The 12,507-nt window shown below is 44.7% G+C and overlaps 1 protein-coding gene across 1 annotated transcript in view; it reads right to left on the reverse strand.

Annotated features, from left to right (window-relative positions):
- Positions 1-1,762: 1,762 nt before the first annotated feature.
- LOC144499245 (mucin-6-like) overlaps positions 1,763-12,507 on the reverse strand; it is a 185,375-nt gene continuing 174,630 nt past the window's right edge. The window contains exon 21 of the mRNA XM_078221362.1: positions 1,763-1,927. Within this exon, the coding sequence (XP_078077488.1) occupies positions 1,763-1,927 (165 nt within the window). The remainder of the gene's footprint in view (positions 1,928-12,507) is intronic.

Below are 12,507 nucleotides of genomic sequence, written 5' to 3' on the forward strand. Positions count from 1 at the left end.
TCTATTCTTAATTGCCTGTGAGAAGATGGTGGTGAGCTGCCTTCCTGAGCCACTGCAGTCCATGTGATTATAGGTACACCCACAATGCTGTTAGGGAGAGAGTTCCGGGATTTTGACCCAGCGACAATGAAAGAATGGCAATATATTTCCAACTCAGGATGGTGGATAAATTGGCGGGGAACTTCCAGCTGGTGGTATTCCCAGGTATCTGGTGCTCTTGTCCTTTTAGATTGTCGTGGTCGTGGGTTTGGAAGGTGCTGTCTGAAGAGCTTGCTACAGTGCATCGATGGTGGAGGAAGTGAATGTTTACTGATAGGGTGACAATCAAATGGGCTGTTTTGTCCTGGATGGTGCCAAGCTTCATGAGTGTTGTTGGAGCTGCAGTCATCAAAACAGGTGGAGAATATTCCATCACACTCCTGACTCATGCCTTGAAGATGGTGCACAGGCTTTGAGGAGTCAGAAGGTGAGTTACATGCTGCAAGATTCCTAGGCTCTGACCTGCAAAGATTATAAATATGCTTGGCTGCCACGTGTCCCTCACCCACTCCACCGCCCACCAACCTTTCAGCCCCAGCAATGTTCAACCCTGCATCAGCCCAAAACACAGCTCAGCCCCAGTAGACTCCCTATCACAGTTCAGCCTCCACATTATACCTACTGTCGCAGTTCATCCCTCTCCTGCATCCCCAACACTGTTGAACATACATTCACCATCTCCCAACAGTGCTCACAGCCCCACCCTATTCATCCCTGTGCACCATCTGAAAAATCTCACCTCCCACTCCCCAGTAACATTCAAGCCTTCCTCCTGTACCTCCCTGACAAATTTCAACACCACCACCCGTCCAACACCTTCAGCAACATTCACCGACGGCCCTCCCCCCCACACATCCTGGCAATGCTTACCTATAACTCCCATACTTCTGAACAATTCTTACCTCCCTTGCAAATTCCAACAATGCATTTCTGCCCCTCCCCAAAATGCTCATCCTGACAATGCTCATCTGCCCTGTCACCCCAAACCGCACCGGCATTACCCCAACATTAGTGAATATACTCCAATATTAGCGAGCCTAAGAAGCCAAGAATTTTGGAAGGAGACTTGGGTAGAGGTCAAGGATCTGAGAGCATTATTGTGGGATGTGGGCTGAACATCAATAGGAGGGAGTAAACAGTGTTGAGAGTGCAGGGGCAGTGGTGGGTAAGTGCCCAGAGTGTGAACATTGTCAGGGACATAGCAGGGCAATGAGTATGGTCAGGGGATGCGAGGGAGTGAGGAGTATTGTCATGGGAGTGGGGAGGAGGGGAGGTGCTGGTGCAGTGCAGTGGCTGAGTAGCATCAGATGGGATGAGAAGTATTGGGAGGAAGGTGAGATGTGTCAAAATGGCTTTGAGCAGTGTCAAGGTAACATAAAATTGCATTCCTTTGACACTCCAGCTGATTTACTTAGATCTGTACTCTTCAGCAGCTTTACTTCTGCAGGAACAGCTCTAAGTAAGTCACTGTAAAAAAAACAGTAAGTGTAGAGCAAACAACCCAAGTTTGCATATTTACAGCTTCCAGGAGAGTGGCATGAGGGAAAGTCAGTGAGGCTTCCAATGGAGCCATTTTTGAAGTATTTGAAGTACCTGGTTCCAGTCTAAATGGACTTCCCAGAAGACAATGCAATCCTCAATAGTAGCTAATGTCTCAGAAGATCTGGGCCATGGTTATTCTAATTTCTGCTAATAATGTCTCTGAGAGCTTGAGGAACAAAATTTACTTACGACAAAATTCAGGAGTTCTCCAGTCAATGCAGACACCAGCATCTATGCATGCTTTAGCATAGACTGCAACAGCATCACAGAGACACTCGCAATCCCCAACTAGTTCACAACCACATGCATCTCGTACACAGTTGTCGTAATATGGCATTCGGTAGACCTAGAATGCAAATTAATGAAAAACAATTGAAAGAGCATGTTTAAGGAATTATTAAAAATAGAAAATAAAGACGAACAGCAAATCTACTGTTCACTCATACAGCATCAGTATGCAGCATTTTAACCAACGTTCCCTTTAGTTATCTTGAAAAGAAATTTTTTTTTCCTAATTTGCCCATGCCAACCAACTTAATTTAAATTATTAATTCGGTATTTATTGTGAATCCTTCGCTAAACTATTGCTCATGTTTTAGAATTTTGCATTTGTTACTCTACTCAGGTTCAGCCCTGACCACTCCATAAAGCGGACTTTGTATTCCCATGATTCAGATTATACCGTTTACAATAAAAATCTAGATCAATTACAGTAACACCCAGAGATCACACATAGAATCTTTGTCACAGCACACCATCTTACTCAAATGCATAATATCAATAGAAAATGCTGGAAATATTGAGTACGTCAGGCAGTATCCGGGAAAAGAAACAGAATTAAAGGCCTGGATTTTCACTCTCCAAGGTGGGTGTGCAAAGTTAGAAACTTTTCTGGCTCGCCACACCAGAAAAGTACCCTAAATTCTGAGATTTTTGTTCCAGGAGGTGTAGTTCATGTTGGTGATGGGACCTCAGCCCTCAGAAATAGATTGGAGTTGGACATGGTGACTGCCGAAAGTCAAGGCAGACTGGTTAAAAGACCAGCCTCAATTCTCAGACTTTGTCCCAGGTGTAGCTCAATATTAAGTGCTCTAGCCCTCATCCCTCACACCCACATTCATCCCCCAGCCACTCCCCATGTATCATACAAGCCAACTCATAATCAACCTATGTCTCAACCAACAATGGCCCCTCATGCCCTCCATGCCAACCCATGCCCCTTTATAGCCCATAGGTCAACAGTGTCAACTCATAACTGTTGGTATGATGTACAAGTATCTCTAAATTACTTAAACAGGATGTTATGGAATAATCCCAGTTGAGGAGTAATCTCAGTCTACAAAAGCAGTTGGTAGGTCTCAGACATGTATTCTTAGCTTCCTAGTTAATATTATTTGTATGTAGTTCTATCTTCAAATAATTAACCTATATTATAATTTCACCAATCCTTATTGTGTGAATGGAATTTTTACATCAAATAGAAGACTGTAACAATGATCCCTACTCATCCACATGGCATCTCATGCCAACGCATACCCCACCACCACCACCCTTTTCTCTTATACTCTCCATTCCAACTCAGCCAATATACACCATGGACAGACGTCAGGAGTCAAACTGAAAGGAAATAAGTCAGTACTGTACCTTTAAGAAATATATTTTAAATCACATTTCTCTACAGGATGTTTTGTCAGCACTGTGTTGTCTGGAGCTGATGTCCCTTATTGTTACGGAAGCTGTATCATTGATACCATGTTGATTTTAATCTGAACTAATGCAGTGTTCTGTGGTTTTAATGTATTCCTTGGAATTGCAGAGTAGAGCTTGATTTGGGATAATTGACAGGCCAGATGATATGCTTGGGGACAACAGCTATTTTTCATATTTGTGTAAATATCATAGAAGAGATCATAGAAACTCTACAGTACAGAAAGAGGCCATTCGGCCCATCGAGTCTGCACCGACCACAATCCCACCCAGGCCCTACCCCCATATCCTTACATATTTACCCGCTAATCCCTCTAACCTACACATCTCAGGACACTAAGGACAATTTTTAGCATGGCCAATCAACCTAACCCGCACATCTTTGGACTGTGGGAGGAAACTGGAGCACCCGGAGGAAACCCATGCAGTCACAAGGAGAATGTGCAAACTCCACACAGACAGTGACCCAAGCCGGGAATTGAACCCAGGTCCCTGGAGCTGTGAAGCAGCAGTGCTAACCACTGTGCTACCGTGCCACCCATATATGTAGGGATATGGGGATAGGGCCTGGGTGGGATTGTGGTCGGTGCAGACCCGATGGGCCAAATGGCCTCTTTCTGCACTGTAGGGTATCTATGATCTATCTATGATCTAATGCATTTCAGTTTTTAGTTTTCTTTTCGGAAGCAGCTTGAAACTGAGAGAACCAACAGTGTTTTTTTCTCTCTCTGGAGTTGGAGTGTTTGCTGATTAAGTGTTGCTGTGTTGGAAGCTGCCAGAGACTGGGTTTACATCTGAGGTTGTTTGAAGGGTATTTCCTTCTTCGCAAACAGCTGGATTGGATTTCTGTCCATAGATGTTACAAAACTGGAAATCCGGCATCACGTGAGCACGCTTGTTTTTGTGTGAACTACTGCTGGAGAAGGGGTTATGGCAGTGGGATATTACTTTACATTGGAATGAGAGATAGCTAGCTGTTAGAGTTACACTGTGTCAGGTTTAAGTCTTGTAAATGGTAAAAGTTGTGCTAATTCTTTTTGTTTTAATTGTGTTCTTAAATAAACTTAGTTTGTTAAAGGCTTCCTTTTGGGTCAAGTGAATCATACCTGGAGTGAAACACCTTGTGCTCACCAATGCCAAAATTAAATGTAAAACTTAGGAATTAGGCTAACTTCGCAAAATAACTTGGAGTTTCTGGCCTGGGTTTTAACACACTTTGCTACATAAAAAACACTTCAATTCATAAAAGCCCATGAAATACATTTCAGTATTTATTCCCTTATGAAAACAATCATTTGCATTCACTCCCCCAATATCAAAGACAATCGCTTAATAACCTAGTGGATTGTGAATCAAACAGGGAATTTAAAGCCCCAACCCAATGACCCTTCATCCCCTGCTGTGATAATAACAGGTTGTGGAAACAATAATAATGCTAACATAATAGCTCTGAGTTATGCAAATTTACAGCTATTGAAACTGCAGGTGTCAATTCTTTTTCAACTCAGGCAGAGACAAGCTAGATCTTTTATTAAATTAAAAGGGCATAATACTTAAATAACTTGACCGCTTGACAGTTCAACAAATCTCATCTACCTTTAATGAGTATTGAAGTCTACTTTAAAATTATAAGTCACATATTGTAGTTATCGCACTAAAGCAAAAATGGAGTCTGTTTGAACTTAGCACTGAGTTCAAATGGCTCTGCTGGGTTTGTGCTTCCTCATGTGACAGCCATGTCCTGCCCCTTTCCCAAACTGGCAAAAATAGGATCTGTCTGAAATGGGGCAGGACTTCTCGATCTGAGAGCTCTGCATTTTTGGATAAACAGTGGGGTCTCCATAACTCTGAAGATCTAGGCCAATGCTTTGGTTTGATGACTGAAAAGCGAACAGTGTCCAGTAGTGATGAAAATACAGGCCTGGTTCATCTGGTTCACTCATGTTCTTTAGGAAATGGAATCTGCGATTCTTACTCTATCTAGCCTATATTTAAATACAGAACTATAGCAGTACGGTTGACTCTTTACTGCCCTGTGGAATGGCCTAGGAAGATACACAACTGTACCAAAACCACTACGAAAAGGTCAATTAAAAGTAAAACCAGATGGACCACTTGACATCAACCTATTAACCAGATGCAACAAAGACAAATATAGCCCAATCAATCCTGCGAAGTTCCCCTGCAAGACATTCGGAGACTCGTGCCAAATTGAGAGAACTACCCCAGAGTCTCAATAACAGCCTGACAGTGTATTACATACAGAATCATACCTTACAGCCAAAATCCAAGTCTTCTCTATGAACATTCCAGGGCTTATCCAGAGGTGACTACACAGTTAAAAAAGTCAAGGAAAGAGTGGCCTTAGGAGTTTGCAATATTGACGCCCAATGGAATCAGATCAAACATGAACAAGGAAACCTCCTCTGATTATCACTTATCACTCTCCCTCAGCTGATGAATATCAGGGAGGTCATTAATAGTCAGTATACTGAGAGATGAACACATTTCACTGCCTCTTGACAGAGAGAGAAAGACAAATGAAGCAAACACTCAGCTTCACCAGGATAGCAGACTTCCCTATGGTGCACAGTGCCACTGACTGTACACGTCACTTTATGGGTGCTGTCTGCCAACTGAGAGATTTGCCACAATGTCCAGCAAGATTGTGACCATACTTAGCTAATCATGCAACTCAATCCTTGGTATCTTAGCTGCCTTAATTCTGTGGTAGTCCACATAATAGAACAAAGAACAAAGAACAATACAGCACAGGAACAGGCCCTTCGGCCCTCCAAGCCCGCGCCGCTCCCTGGTCCAAACTAGACCATTCTTTTGTATCCCTCCATTCCCACTCTGTTCATATGGCTGTCCAGATAAGTCTTAAACGTTCCCAGTGTGTCCGCCTCCACCACCTTGCCTGGCAGCGCATTCCAGGCCCCCATCACCCTCTGTGTAAAATATGTCCGCCTGATATCTGTGTTAAACCTCCCCCCCTTCACCTTGAACCTATGACCCCTCGTGAACGTCACCACCGACCTGGGGAAAAGCTTCCCACCGTTCACCTTATCTATGCCTTTCATAATTTTATACACCTCTATTAAGTCTCCCCTCATCCTCCGTCTTTCCAGGGAGAACAACCCCAGTTTACCCAATCTCTCCTCATAACTAAGCCCCTCCATACCAGGTAACATCCTGGTAAACCTCCTCTGTACTCTCTCCAAAGCCTCCACGTCCTTCTGGTAGTGTGGCGACCAGAACTGGACGCAGTATTCCAAATGCGGCCGAACCAACGTTCTATACATCTGCAACATCAGACCCCAACTTTTATACTCTATGCCCCGTCCTATAAAGGCAAGCATGCCATATGCCTTCTTCACCACCTTCTCCGCCTGTGACGTCACTTTCAAGGATCTGTGGACTTGCACACCCAGGTCCCTCTGCGTATCTACACCCTTTATGGTTCTGCCATTTATCATATAGCTCCTCCCTACATTATTTCTACCAAAATGCATCACTTCGCATTTATCAGGATTGAACTCCATCTGCCATTTCTTTGCCCAAATTTCCAGCCTATCTATATCCTTCTGTAGCCTCTGACAATGCTCCTCACTATCTGCAAGTCCTGCCAATTTTGTGTCGTCCGCAAACTTACTGATCACCTCAGTTACACCTTCTTCCAGATCATTTATATAAATCACAAACAGCAGAGGTTCCAATACAGAGCCCTGCGGAACACCACTAGTCACAGGCCTCCAGCCGGAAAAAGACCCTTCCACTACCACCCTCTGTCTTCTGTGACCAAGCCAGTTCTCCACCCATCTAGCCACCTCCCCCTTTATCCCATGAGATCCAACCTTTTTCACCAGCCTACCATGAGGGACTTTGTCAAACGCTTTACTAAAGTCCATATAGACGACATCCACGGCCCTTCCCTTGTCAACCATTCTGGTCACTTCTTCAAAAAACTCCACCAGGTTAGTGAGGCATGACCTCCCTCTCACAAAACCATGCTGACTATCGTTAATGAGTTTATTCCTTTCTAAATGCGCATACATCCTATCTCTAAGAATCTTCTCCAACAACTTCCCCACCACGGACGTCAAGCTCACCGGCCTATAATTACCCGGGTTATCCTTCCTACCCTTCTTAAATAACGGGACCACATTAGCTATCCTCCAATCCTCTGGGACCTCACCTGCGTCCAGTGACGAGACAAAGATTTGCGTCAGAGGCCCAGCGATTTCATCTCTCGTCTCCCTGAGCAGCCTTGGATAGATTCCATCAGGCCCTGGGGATTTGTCAGTCTTTATATTCCCTAAAAAACCTAACACTTCCTCCCTTGTAATGGAGATTTTCTCTAACGGGTCAACACTCCCCTCCGAGACACTCCCAGTCAACACATCCCTCTCCTTTGTGAATACCGACGCAAAGTATTCATTTAGGATCTCCCCTACTTCTTTGGGCTCCAAGCATAATTCCCCACTTTTGTCCCTGAGAGGTCCGATTTTTTTCCCTGACAACCCTTTTGTTCCTAACGTATGAATAAAATGCCTTGGGATTCTACTTAATCCTGTCTGCCAAGAACATTTCGTGACCCCTTTTTGCTCTTCTAATTCCCCGTTTGAGTTCTTTCCTACTTTCTTTGTACTCCTCCAGAGCTCCCTCCGTTTTTAGCTGCCTGGACCTACCATACGCCTCTCTTTTCTTTTTGACCAGTCCCTCAATTTCCCTGGTTATCCACGGTTCTCGAATCCTACCCTTCTTTTTAACAGGCACATGCCTGTCCTGTAGCCCTAACAACTGTTCCTTAAAAGACTCCCACATGCCAGATGTGGATTTACCCTCAAACAGCCTCTCCCAATCAAGAGCTGCCAATTTCTGCCTAATCCCACTAAAGTTAGCCTTCCCCCAATCCAACACCTTACCCTTGGGACACCACTCATCCTTTTCCATCACTATCCTAAAGCTAACAGAATTGTGGTCACTATTTGCCACATGTTCCCCTACCGAAACTTTGAAGACCTGACCGGGCTCATTCCCCAGTACGAGGTCCAGTATAGCCCCCTCTCTAGTCGGGCTATCTACATATTGTTCCAAAGAACCCTCCTGTACGCATTTTACAAATTCCTCCCCATTCAGAGTCCCTGCTCTCAGCGATTTCCAGTCTATACCAGGGAAATTGAAGTCTCCCACTACAACAACCCTATTTTTCCTGCACCTATCCAGTATCTCCTGACATATCCGTTCTTCCACTTCCCTTGGGCTGTTGGGGGGCCTGTAGTACACCCCCAACATAGTGACTGCGCCCTTCCTGTTTCTAAGCTCCACCCAGAGTGACTCGTTACACGACTCCTCTGAATTGTCCTCCCTCTGCACCGCTGTAATATGCTCTCCAACTAATACTGCTACTCCCCCACCTCTTTTGGCCCCTCCTCTGTCTCGCCTAAAACACTTGTACCCCGGAATATTCAGCTGCCAGTCCTGTCCCTCTTTCAACCAAGTCTCTGTCACCGCAACCACATCCAAATTCCTCGTGAGCATTAAGGCCCTACGTTCATCTGTCTTACCTGCTACGCTCCTTGCATTGAAGTATAAGCACTCCAGACCTCCAGTGAGGTCATCCTCCCCCAGAGTGCTCTTCTTCTTTGCCAGCCCTGTCCCAGCCCCAAGCTCGTCCCCAGCCTCTACACTTGTAGACCTAATATTTTGATCCCCTCCCCTGCATTTGCATTTGATCTGCATTTGAGCCACCAAAACAAATCAGAGTTAGATTAGCTTCCTATCATTCCTAAATGTTATGTACCTTGAACATTCAGGTCCCAATCTTTATCATCCTGAAGCCATATCTCGGTAAAAGTTATTAGATCAGATATATTTATTTTTATTTGTATTGTCTACTCATTGGTTTTGTTACAAATGCTCTATGCATTCAGAACATTTAATACTTATTACTATTTTTGTAACCTCTAACTCTATCTGCTGGTACGCTCTTAGGTTTGTGCATTCTGTTCCTTCCAGCCCATGCCCAGACCATCATTTCCCTTCTTGCTCTCATGCTTTCTTTGTCTTTTATATTTATCACATTTTCCCAAACTTGATTCCTCGCCCTCACTATTTAGATTAAAGCCCTCTCTGCAACCAGAGTTACATGGCTTTCCAGAACATTCTTTCCAGGAAGACCATCCCAATGGTACAGCTCCTACTTTCCCCAGTACTGGAGCCAGAGGTCCATGGATCAAAACTCATTCAACTCACACCAATCTTTAAGCCACGCATTTAACTTTCTAATCCGATATATCTTATGCCAATTTGCTTGTGGTTCAGGTAGTAATCAGAGATTTTACTTTGAGGGTCTGCTTTTTAATTTAGCCCGAACTGCTCCTACTTCTTCACTAGAACTTCTTTCCTAGTTCTATCAATGTCATTGGTACCTATGTAGACCACATCCACTGGATCCTCCCCCTCCCACTCCAAATTTCTTTTCAGCTCACTGCAGATGCCTCAAACCCTGGCCATCCTATTGTGCTCCTACTCTTGGCTGCAGGCAACTGTGTCTATCCCCTTGACTATACTGTCTCTGACTACCACCACATTCCTATTAACTCCCCCCATTTGATTACCTTCATCAAATGGTCCCCATAAAAATAAATATCACAAATTCAATTTTAATGCTCAAGTATTGTGCATCAAAAATCCTCCCTGCCTCCACCCGAAGGCTTCAAAGAACAAAGAACAAAGAACAGTACAGCACAGGAAACAGGCCCTTCGGCCCTCCAAGCCTGCGCCGCTCCTTGGTCCAACTAGACCAATCGTTTGTATCCCTCCATTCCCAGGCTGCTCATGTGACTATCCAGGTAAGTCTTAAACGATGTCAGCGTGCCTGCCTCCACCACCCTACTTGGCAGCGCATTCCAGGCCCCCGCCACTGCTCTGTGTAAAAAACGTCCCTCTGATGTCTGAGTTATACTTCGCCCCTCTCAGCTTGAGCCCGTGACCCCTCGTGATCGTCACCTCCGACCTGGGAAAAAGCTTCCCACTGTTCACCCTATCTATACCCTTCATAATCTTGTATACCTCTATTAGATCTCCCGTCATTCTCCGTCTTTCCAAGGAGAACAACCCCAGTCTACCCAATCTCTCCTCATAGCTTCACTGGAGCATTATTAAACAACATTTGATACCAATCATGTTAAGGAGATATTAAGATAGATGACCAAAACATTGGTCAAAGAGGTTGATTTTAAGAAGAATATTAAAACATTTAAGAAAGATAGAGCAAGAGAGGCTTAGGGAGGGAATTTCAAAACTTTAGGCTTCAGTAACTGAAGGCGCAGGCTGCCAATGATGGAACAATTAAAACTGAGGATATGCAACAGATGAAAATTATGATGTGGAGATGCCGGTGTTAGACTGGGGTGGACAAGATGACACCAGTTTATAGTCCAATAGGTTTATTTGAAATCACAAGCTTTCAGCAGGTGAAGTCCTGAAAATTGATGAATATTAAAGAAGCACAAGCTCTGTAGGGGTGGATAAGATTACTGAGATAAGATGGGCTGAGTCCATGAAGGAATTTGGAAAAAAAGGATGAGAATTTTGAAATTAATCAAGCACCCTGGACATTCCCTCTGCCACCTTCTTCCATCAGGGAAAAAGACACAGAAGTCTGAGGTCATGTACCAACCGACTCAAGAACAGCTTCTTCCCTGCTGCCATCAGACTTTTGAATGAACCGACCTCTCTTAAGTTGATCTTTCTCTACACCCTAGCTATGACTGTAACACTACTTTCTGCAGTCTCGCCTTTCCTTCTTTATGTATGGTATGCTTTGTCTGTATAGCGCGCAAGAAACAATACTTTTCACTGTATACTAATGCATGTGACAATAATAAATCAAATCAAAATTGAGACCTTCTTAACTGGAAATCAACATAGAATAGCAAGCACATGCTGGTGGATGAGTGGGTATGGGTGCCAGTTCCAATTCAAGAATATTCCTCTTACAGACTTAAACTCTTCTTCAAAATTAGTTAGCAACATACAGTGCTGTATTTGGGCTGCCAGTTCTCGAGCCTCCAGAACACCTCTGGAGAGAGAAAGAGACAGAGAGAGAGACCTATTTTTCCTAGCAGGTTCCAAACAGCAACCGAGAGAAAGAGGGAGACACAGACACCTCTTGCTTCTTTCAGAGCCTAACAGTAACTGCCTACTTTTCCCTGTAAGCTTAGCTCCTAGCCCAGAACATGACTCTGTCAATCAACCGAATCAGAACCCTACTCTGAAACCCCACGGGAAAACCCAAATAAACAAAAACACATCAACTCAGATTGAAACAAACACAGCCCTGGCTAAAAGCAATCATTAGCCAGCATTCTCAGCATGTGAGTTACCTGTTCTGCAGACAAATTGGCACTGAGTAAAACAGAGATGAACTTTAAACATATCTCTCACAAGAAACATGATATAAATACATTTCTTAAAGGCATAGTATAATCACAATAGGGACTCAAGACTATGGCAAGGATTTTACCATCACGTTCCGCCCATTTTCGGGAGTGAAAATTTGGTAAAGTCGGACATGAGGCGAGAAGCACAGTCTCTGCCCACTTTCGTGCCGGTTCACAGTTTATCAGGGCCCGGTAATGGCTGCAATCAGGAACCCGCTCAAAACAGGAGTGACGTCAATTTAAATAAAATCTGCATGTGTTTCAATCCACTTAACGAATATGCTTGATAAAAGTCCAATTCAGGCGCTCCGTCAGTGAGTGGTAGTGAGGAGGTAAGTGCCTACCATTGGACAGCTCCATGCCGCTCATGGGAGGGGGGGGGTCGTCCTTTCATGGTGGCCATTTTGCGTTTCGGGTCGGGAGAGCTTTGCGAATGTGTGCGGGGGGTGGGGGGCTGTTGCTCAGCACGGTGTCCGATGTCCGATTTGCAGCACGGACCCAGGTCTCAACACTGACCTCGGGCCTTGGGGATGCTGCTGGGTCCTCGTGCATGCAGCACTCTTCCAGCTGAAGGATGTGCCCGAAGCCCTTTGAAATTACACTGCTGCAGCCTCAGAACTTTTCAAGCAGCAGTGTCAGTGCTCACTACTGCTTGAGTTCCGGGTGTGCGTTACTGGGGGGAGGACTGGGGTGGGGGGGGGGGGTGGTGGGGGGCTGTGTTGCTGGGGGGCCTATGGGTGGGAGATGGAGGGCTGGTGTGTTGCTGGCC

Source organism: Mustelus asterias, chromosome 9 (assembly GCF_964213995.1).
Source record: "Mustelus asterias chromosome 9, sMusAst1.hap1.1, whole genome shotgun sequence".
Lineage (NCBI taxonomy): Eukaryota > Metazoa > Chordata > Chondrichthyes > Carcharhiniformes > Triakidae > Mustelus > Mustelus asterias.